We start from the raw sequence: 8,772 nt of genomic DNA on the forward strand, positions 1-8,772 counted from the left end.
AATTGGATTCAACTGATAAGCTTTGAAGTTCATGTTACGTGGTGTCTTCAAGCGATCTTGTGCCTGGCTCCATACCTCCTTTGATGATACGAGCAATTGATCAGATAAGTCACTCACGGTTTTTATTCCTTGGCATACGAAAGCTCAGGATCCCCTGACATGAATACCAAGCTCCATTACATTAGTTTTGCCTCTCATTGACCCAGTTAACACGGAACCCGTTAATTATAGGACAAGATTATACACTCAAAGCTCAAGCCCTCCTGTACAATGCAATCCAACAGGTACCTGATCCGTAGCACGGAAAATCAACAAAAGAACACGCATAACGCCTCATCCACCCACGGCACGAGCCAATGCAAACAACAGTAATGGTATCTCCGGATGAAAAAGAATGACTCCCATGCAGCAGCACTAATGCACATTATACAAGAGTATCAAACTGCTATCGCTGATACTGGGGTGGTGCGTCATCACCTCCGTGGTCGATATTACTGATCGACTCCTCATCGTCGAGCACTGGTGCAGACGGATCGGCATGTGCAAGTCCATTTGGTAAAGGGCCAGAGGAAGACGAAGGCTCTGGTGCACTGGCTTCCCGCAGCAATCGTTGCCGCTCGAGCTCCTGCTTGTCGTCTGTTGGATGGGGACCAGAGCCCGAAGGGCCAGGCATGGCAGCCTCGACAGAGGGTATTGTGGATGGAGGGGCTGGTCCTGGAACCCCATTGGCACCAGACCAGTGATCATCATCTTCGGGCAGCTCGGGCGCCGTGGGAGCAGGTGCCCCAGTAGATGGACCAGCGCCAGCATCTCCTGGTGGCTGGCTCGGCAGGAGGGCCTCCTCAGCTCGTCGGATCCGAGTCTTTTCGTCCTCTGGCTCCTGTGGTACCGGCGGCGGTGGCGGCGGACTCTGTAGTATTTCTCCCAAAGATTGGTAAGGATGCTCATGGGTGTTAGGGTATTCGGACCAATATTCGCCCTCTTGCCCGTAGTATTCCTCGTCGCCCGAATAAACTCCGTTGGGATAATACTCTCCATAGTCATCGTAATCAGCCTGTTGTTCATCGTCCGCATACTGGCCATTGTTCCCATTCGCGGCCGTCGAGGCATTTTCTTCGCCATCTTGCCGTGTATGCCTCGCCGAGTCTCGTGTTCCGACTACGATTTCAAAGAGCATATCAACAACGCCCTTTTCGCGCCGAATCTGGTCCGTGTCGAGGATGTTGCCTGCCCAGTTGGAGGTAATGGAATTCGCCGTCTGGTCCGAGACAGTGACGACCTGGCCGTTCGGAGAGTAATTCCTTCCCGACGAGACCATATGCAACCGGGGCAGGAAGCGATCGAGCTTGCCGCGAAGGTCCGCTACAATCTCGACGTAGTAGCGAAAGCTGATCATCCCACCGGGGACGCGAGTAATTGTCGGGAAGGCATCCGCCGGGATGCGTACGGACGTCTTCACAGTAGCTGTCATCGTGTGAGGGTCGACAACCAGCGGCGCGAATGTTTGAGTCAGATCTTTTCGAAAGATACTACTTGTTCGACTGGTCCCCAGCCAAAGTCCGCTCAAGCCCGTCCTCGACTTGGGAAATAGGTCCTCGTAGACAACCTTCCCGTCAGGACCTGGTTTCCCCAGAGGAATGGCAGGATGCATATCAATTCGGCCCTGCCGGTAGAGAGTAATGATAATGCCGTGAGGGCTCCGCACATGGCGCGTGTGATTAATGGTGATTTTGATGGGGATGGAGTCACCTGGTAAGGCTCCCGACCGTTGAAGCTCCGCGGTTGCCATGATCGTTTTCTCCGTGAGTGACATCGATGTCGCAATACTTCGCGCTCCGTTGCTTTGGAAGCTGGCAGTCCTCATCGAATCCGTTCTTTGACGGAAACTTTGACTGCTCGAGCTCACGCGGCTCGACCCGCTGACGTCACTGGCTGTGGGGGTCAACGGTGGCCTCGTCTCCTGTCCATTCACGGTGGTGTCAGAGGCGGCATGGAGACTAGGATCGGCGGTAGAGGTCTTTCGCCGGGGTCGGGGTCTAGGCTTTTTGGATATCGGTTGCAACGTGACCACCCGTGGTTTTGGCGGGGGAATAGGGGCAATGTCAAGATCTTCGAGCACCGTGATCCGTCGGTGACACGACATGGTCGGTGCGATGGTGGTAGGACGGGTCAGCGTGGAGGTGATCACGTACGAGATCGTTCCTCGCTCGAACTACGGGCACCGTTAGCAAAACTATACCTAGACACTGAGCACAGGAAGCGCGTACGGTAATGCTGCTTGGTAGATTATGAGGAGGTAATTGGAGCTCGAATTGGAACTTGTAGATGCCCTCTTTGAGACGGCCGTCGCCGCACAGGACCACCTCGTCCTCGAACAGAGTCGCAAACCCATTGCCCATGTACTGGCCACTCCTTCGCCCTCGTCCCGGTCCGAGAAAGCCAATCTCTGGGCCTGCTTCTCCAGGGGGCATCGTCGTCTTGAAGACCTTGACGTAGGCGTGCAGGCAGATGACCAAGTGGGTGATGCGAATCGGCTTCGCCACCGTCAAGACGACCGTGCCCTTGATGATGTCCCCGGGGAAGTAGGCCCTCCATGGATCGTCGGGCTGAACGTAGAATTCGGTGATGTTGCGGTTGCGATTGCCAAAGTGGGAGGTGAGCTTGTCGACCCATCGATTCCGAGACGGCGAGGTGGCAGCAGACGGCGTCGCAAAGGGTTCGACAGACATGACAGAATCTCCGATCGCTCTCCGACTCCATGCACTCTCCCCAGATCGGAGCCAGGCGATCAATCACCCCGGATCGTCGACGAGCGAACGCGATTCAAACCAGTGTTCCGCGGAGATGTTTGTGGTGGGACGCGCTGGCACGATCAAGGGGGGCACCGGTGGAGGATCGTTCCACGAGCACAGTTGGTCCAACACGACGACGACGAGTTCAGCATGCAGGGACGGAGGGGTCCGTTGTTCGCAGACACACGAAGAGACGAGTCAATCCAATACACGATGACCGTCAGAGCAGCAGCCCCGGAAGGGCATCGTCGCGGGCCAGGGGGGAAACTTTAAGACGACTGGGACAACGCGCTGTCTGCCGGGATGTCCAGCACGAGGCGACGCAAACCATTCAGCGACTGGCAACCGTCTCCGGGAACGTCTTGAGCGACTGTGGCGGGACTCGACCGTTGAGACACGAGGGATGGGCTGCTATTCACACGGGGTGGGGAAGGCCAGGCATTCACGGGGCACGGGAATCCGGAGACGAAAGGCCTCCGCTAACAAGACGGGCGACAGGAAGTCTGTCTCTCGAGTACGGATTCGCGTGAACGGCTACAGGATCGAAAGAAGGTCGAACAGGTCACGCCAGCAGGGAACAGGAGGACTAGACCGGGGCATCGATGGCATCCAGCATGGGGCTTGGAGGCCGTCTAGGAGATAAGCACCGGACCCTGGAATGCGGACGGAAGTCAAGCTTTTTGGCGGGTCCCGTCTGCCTCTCGTCCGGGACGATTCGTGCTTGAAACAGCCGTTAGACAAACGGAGTCCTGTACATACCGAGTGTGCGGTGGAAATATTACGATGGACAATGGATTCCTTTTGTTTGCGATCCTCGTTGGAAGAATCCCCAGATTCCTCGCGGGAACGGATCGTTGATTGCTCCGTGTGCGATATTTTATTCCAACTCACTATCCCAACGACTGCTGTTTGCTGCCCGCAACTCGGCATTTATTACCCTTTTGATTTTAGGCGAGCGGCTAAGGCCAGGCCTTTTGGCTTTCTGCAGAGAGTGGTTATCTTATGTTGTGGGAGCAATCTTAAATCATTTTATTACTCGGCCCCGTTACGTGATCTAGATCTATCTCGACCAGCAGGGACAGAGTGACTACGCACGATTGCGGCGGTGTCGACTGATCATCCGCTTGGATGGAATGGCTGGATTTTCTGATGGATGAGTTTATGCGCACTCCATGCATGGGCTGATACTTGGGCAAGGATCGTCATTGATCAAAATCGACCCCTGTGCGATCGGGCATCCAGTCCATATGTGGTACTAGTATCTGAAGGAGTGCTTGACGAACAAAAACCCGCAGAACTCCCTAGACAGGCGTTCGCACGATATATTTCGTACTTTGTAAAATTACTAGGACGGGCCTGGGAAGTAAACGCCCTCACCGGCACCGGTGCTCCTCGAGACTGGAACCTGGACCGTGCATGACACAGACAAACAACGGACCAACTAGCGGGTATGATTCGTTGGGCAGAGACTAAGCCCGGGCCGTGATCGTCAAGCTTTCTTGCCAAGTAGTCTACTGCCAAACGGCGGAGCGATCAGCAAACGCGCCGGCTTCACTAGGCTGCGATGGAGCACGGCGCAGGAAGAATGTGAGAATCGAAACTGGGTTATGTCATCGCCACGCTTCATGACATTGGGATGACATCAGAGCAGAATGCTTCCGATCTGAGACTGCTGTTTCGGCGGTGTTTATCAACGGAAGCCATGGAACCGTTTGCATATTAGCAACGTGGAATTCGTAACTATCTTCAGCTGAAAAACTACCTCTTCAACCTCTATTCCCATAACTCTATTTCGACATTGAGGCAAGATGGTTGACGACGTCGACCCGCATCGTGGCGGCTCTCTCTCGGACATGGCCCCAACGGGCACCGAGATGCCGAATGATGCCGGCATACAAAACACCATCCCATCCGTTGCTCGCCCCGAACAACAGTTCGAAGACCCCCGATTCGACAATGAGGGTATCGCCTATCCCTCCCTTGCTACGGCCGTGGACAATCCTGTCGACATGCCTCGCAGCACCCGTGACACCGGCGTCACGGGCGAGGTCATCACCGGCATTGGGACTACACTTCCAGCCGAGATCGAGACTAAGCGTTTGCAAGCTCAGACCAATGACCCCAGTGCGAAAGGCCAGAGCCGGACTTTCAAGCATAGAATCAAGAATCGGAGCCAGTTTGATACATTTGCGGGTGAGACACAGGAGGGTCACGAAGAGGTTGGCGAACCAGAGCAAAGAATGTAATTGATCGTTTAGTGTACATGCCTTGATAGTTACTCTGTACATGATGCTGGCGATAGTCCAAGACGCAGACTGTGTTCCTTTCTTCTTCGCTGCAGCTACGTAAATGTCACCTGGGACCCGGTCAACCCTTGGTAGATCTCTTCGAGAACGTCCCTCTTCCGCTTTCGATCTACGTCCTCAGTCGACTCATTCTCGAGCGCCTCCTCAGGAACCCGCGACACCCAGGCGCGGATCTTGCCATCACCATGAGCAGAGAAGAGTTCAAGACCCTCGCCCGCTCCGCCATTCCCGCGCCATGCCAAAGCGTTGATTCGACCGCCGCTAAGCGCACTCAGGCGACCGCTTTGCTGGCGACGCTGGCTTGACATCAGCCCGGGAACATGGAGCCGTTTGATGAATATTCCCTCGCGGAGCTCAAACATTAAGATCTCCCCGCGGTCATCCTGGTCATTGAAATTTGGCCAAAGCAAGGTCTCGTGGCCAGCATGAACCAGTCCATTCGGAATGATCAGCGGCACGCGCTCTGCGAGGTGGGACGACGCCGTGTTGCGCACCCGCGGGCCAAAGTGGACAAGGGTATTGGCGCCGCTAGTTGCATTCCAAACTCGCAACCGCGAATCTTGGCCCGCTGTGACAAGATGACTTCCAGTCGAAGTCCAGCGGACACCGGTTACGGCGCCATTGTGCGCGCGCGCTTTTCGGGATACTGCCGAGCTTCCTACACAGTTGGCAGCGAGCACGCCTGCTGTATCGTCCATATCCAGTGCAGTGATGGCAGCATTGGGGCCTGCACGGCGAATATCGAAAATTAAGGCGCGGTTGTCCGCCGACGCCGACGCAAGGATATGAGGACGATGTGGTGCCCACTCAACCGAGAGCACAGCGGCATCATGTCCGGGTAGTGTATGGGTTGCTAGACCAGTGCGAAGATCCAGTAACCTTATCGTTCGCTCCGATGTACCCACGGCAATCAAGAGCGTAGATGCCGGATGAGACGAGAACGAGTGAGAGTACGGTGTCGCATGGAGGTGAAAGGTGTGAGCTGGGATGATCGCGCCAGGCGTGAGCGCTGACAGTTTGAGCGTAGTGTCATGAGATGTTGTCAAAATAGTCGATGGCGTCGGATCGAACGGATATATTGAAATCGATGTCAGCGCGTGTGTATGGGCAGATTCGTGAGAAGATCTGCCAGAAAATCAGCATTGGGATCTCTAGGCATGTCATCATAGAAGTACCTGTGCACCGATGACACAGCTACGTGAGTATGATCTAACTCCGCGCCTCTACTCTCTAGATCCCACAGCCGAATCGTTGGATCGGCACCCCCAGACACCATACTGGTCGACCTTAGCACCAGCCGGACATCAGCGGGGTATCAAACCTACAATCGGCCTTCATTTTGATCAATGGCAAGAACATTGACTCCAGACGTGTGGGCAGTTTTCTCGTCCGATGCTCTTGAATGTATAGGAAAATTATCATTTGGTTCCTCTGGCTTCTCACTTGCAAATCGAATTCCTGGAGCGGGCTCAAGCAGGTGAAGCAGCCGAGAAGTTTGGGCCACGTGGAAGGCCTTGGGAGCAATCGTCCCTTGCACCCGATTCAGGAGATATGCATTCATGCATTAGTAACAATGGCATTATTTGCCAAATTGTTCAGGTGTACGTGCTATTCAAGAGCCAATCGACGATGCAGCCAAGTGATGCAAACTGCCTACATCAATTCACGTGACGAGTGTTTGGACATTGAACTTCGGGCCGGAGAATCATTTTGCCGTCTTCTTCATCGCAACTTTACGGTTCCCAAAACCCTAAGGAATGAGCCAAATCTTGGAACGGATAGTGGATTTCGGCGCTCAAAAGTAATGACTCCCTCGCAGCGGCGGCGATCGTCGCCAGCCAATCCAAGGAGACAAGCCACTGTCTATGATGCTGTTGCTGGTGAGACCACACTCTCTGAGCTTCACTTCTTGATCTGACAATTCTATAGGACGGTGCACTGTTAAGAAAATAGCTCGAGGTGAAAATCCAGCGCCTGTTCGCCCTGAGGAGGTACTCTTTCGTCGCGTCGACGCACCGACCCGGTACGAAGAAGACGATTTCTATTTTGCAAACGAAAGGCTCCCTCCGCACTGCAAACCAGTCTCTTCTGACTTACTGCGCGCGATACACGCCTTTGCCGCCGACTACTACGATCAGGCGTTTGGCGAGGAGGACACCTCAAGAGATTTCCGCAGTATGGATGAGACTGCCCTAATTGCTATGGGAATTCTGGTTGAAGAGATGGCGAAAGAGGCGTTAGGCGAGACAGGAGATTTGATCCTGGTTGAAGGCGTGGAGGGAGAATCATATATGTCAGAGAGTGAGATGAGCGCCATCTCGATGCCCAGTGCGCAGACTCGGAGCAGAAAGCGCTCCAATTCAGTGCGGAGCAATACTCTGGGTTCCTCGGGCGATGAGATGAACGCCGAAGGCCGAAAAAGGGCACGCGGAGACAGCTCTGCTCCGGAGATGGAAGTTTGATGTCCATTATTGGGATGATATTCATCTTCCAGAGATATTTCCTGTCTCCGAATTGGCGTCCGTGTTATCGCGGGCAATGACCTTGGCTGAAGCCCGTGCCTTCCGAATATGGCCGCTAATGGAGCCCTTCGGCCTTGCCGGCGGCATCCCACTCAAACATATCCTTACCAGCGGCTTGTCGACTGCCAATTTTCTGTGAAAAGTGGTCGAAAGCGCTGGGGCCCTCCGTCATGGTATGTCACGTCTATCATCCCATATGCTCGTTGGCTAACGTTTCCAGTCTACAAAGAAGTCGCTTTCTACGGCTGCCAAACAACAACTTGTTCTCAATCACATCCGCAAGACTCGGACCTGTCACACTCTCAGAGACCTGGAGAAAATGCTACCATCTGTAGCATCCATAAGTGGCATCCAAGTCAAGGAGTACGTTCAAGCGCTTGTGGACGACAACAAGATCCGCATGGAGAAGATTGGGAGCATGAACTGGTACTGGAGCTTCCCGAGCGACGAGCGGCGGAAGCAAGAGAATGCCATGGAAAAGCTCGCCAAGGACGTGGAACGTCTGAGAAAAACCGTGCGAGAGCTCGAGAGCGAGGTGGAGAAAAAGGCAGCAGCACTCCAACCAAACGGTGCTGTAGATGACGAGTTCCGGGAGAAAGAGCGAGCAGAAAGAGAAGCCCTGATGAAGCAGAAGCTGTCACTGACTGAGGAAGTCAAGAAACTCAAGGCCCAAGAGGACATTCAACACGCTAGTGGCGTGGCTGGAATCGAGAGGAAGAAACACGATATCCAGATGAACAAGCAAATGACTGCTATGTGGACGGACAATATCTATATCCTTGAGCAGTATCTGATGAAACTTGCCGGTGGTGATCGGGACCTTGTCGATAAGATCAAGAGAGAGTGCTATGGGGACGAATATGTTGAAGGAGAGGGCTTACGGGAGCTTGAATTCTGAATATAAGTTTTAATCCATCTTTGCATAGGTAGCTATCCCAACAGCATTCCTCATTCAGTCATCCCACGTTAGTACATCTCCATTAGCATACACTCATCGTTCATCCATCATCCAGCAGGTTACCCTCACTTCCTTCTCCAACAGTGCTCAAATCCAAACAGGTGATTGGGGGAATGGGGGTTGTGTGAAAAGGGGGAGGTAAAAGGGGGAGGTTAACAAAAGAGACCCCTCTCAGAGGGATCTCGAAACAAAAC

At 53.8% G+C, this 8,772-nt stretch overlaps 6 protein-coding genes across 6 annotated transcripts; 4 read left to right on the top strand and 2 right to left on the bottom strand.

Annotated features, from left to right (window-relative positions):
• Positions 1-445: 445 nt before the first annotated feature.
• VTN49DRAFT_3118 (uncharacterized protein) lies at positions 446-2,729 on the bottom strand (the record flags this gene model as incomplete). The annotated part of the gene is made up of 2 exons (XM_069410919.1): positions 446-2,212; positions 2,268-2,729. 2 exons carry the CDS (start codon positions 2,727-2,729, stop codon positions 446-448), a joined length of 2,229 nt encoding a protein of 742 aa, XP_069268396.1.
• Positions 2,730-2,844: 115 nt separating this feature from the next.
• Positions 2,845-3,435, top strand: VTN49DRAFT_3119 (uncharacterized protein; the record flags this gene model as incomplete). The annotated part of the gene is made up of 2 exons (XM_069410920.1): positions 2,845-2,958; positions 3,022-3,435. The coding sequence occupies 2 exons, from the start codon at positions 2,845-2,847 to the stop codon at positions 3,433-3,435; spliced, it is 528 nt and encodes a 175-aa protein (XP_069268397.1).
• A 1,165-nt stretch (positions 3,436-4,600) lies between these two features.
• Positions 4,601-5,038, top strand: VTN49DRAFT_3120 (uncharacterized protein; the record flags this gene model as incomplete). Its single annotated transcript, XM_069410922.1, has 1 exon — positions 4,601-5,038. One exon carries the CDS (start codon positions 4,601-4,603, stop codon positions 5,036-5,038), a length of 438 nt encoding a protein of 145 aa, XP_069268398.1.
• A 95-nt stretch (positions 5,039-5,133) lies between these two features.
• On the bottom strand, positions 5,134-6,659 carry VTN49DRAFT_3121 (uncharacterized protein; the record flags this gene model as incomplete). Its single annotated transcript, XM_069410923.1, has 3 exons — positions 5,134-6,223; positions 6,274-6,375; positions 6,424-6,659. 3 exons carry the CDS (start codon positions 6,657-6,659, stop codon positions 5,134-5,136), a joined length of 1,428 nt encoding a protein of 475 aa, XP_069268399.1.
• Positions 6,660-6,740: 81 nt separating this feature from the next.
• VTN49DRAFT_3122 (uncharacterized protein) lies at positions 6,741-7,560 on the top strand (the record flags this gene model as incomplete). Its single annotated transcript, XM_069410924.1, has 2 exons — positions 6,741-6,978; positions 7,028-7,560. 2 exons carry the CDS (start codon positions 6,741-6,743, stop codon positions 7,558-7,560), a joined length of 771 nt encoding a protein of 256 aa, XP_069268400.1.
• Positions 7,561-7,790: 230 nt separating this feature from the next.
• On the top strand, positions 7,791-8,518 carry VTN49DRAFT_3123 (uncharacterized protein; the record flags this gene model as incomplete). The annotated part of the gene is made up of 2 exons (XM_069410925.1): positions 7,791-7,793; positions 7,841-8,518. The coding sequence occupies 2 exons, from the start codon at positions 7,791-7,793 to the stop codon at positions 8,516-8,518; spliced, it is 681 nt and encodes a 226-aa protein (XP_069268401.1).
• Positions 8,519-8,772: the final 254 nt, after the last annotated feature.

Source organism: Thermomyces lanuginosus (genome assembly GCF_041956635.1).
Source record: "Thermomyces lanuginosus strain ATCC 200065 unplaced genomic scaffold VTN49scaffold_28, whole genome shotgun sequence".
NCBI classification, from domain to species: Eukaryota; Fungi; Ascomycota; class Eurotiomycetes; order Eurotiales; family Trichocomaceae; genus Thermomyces; species Thermomyces lanuginosus.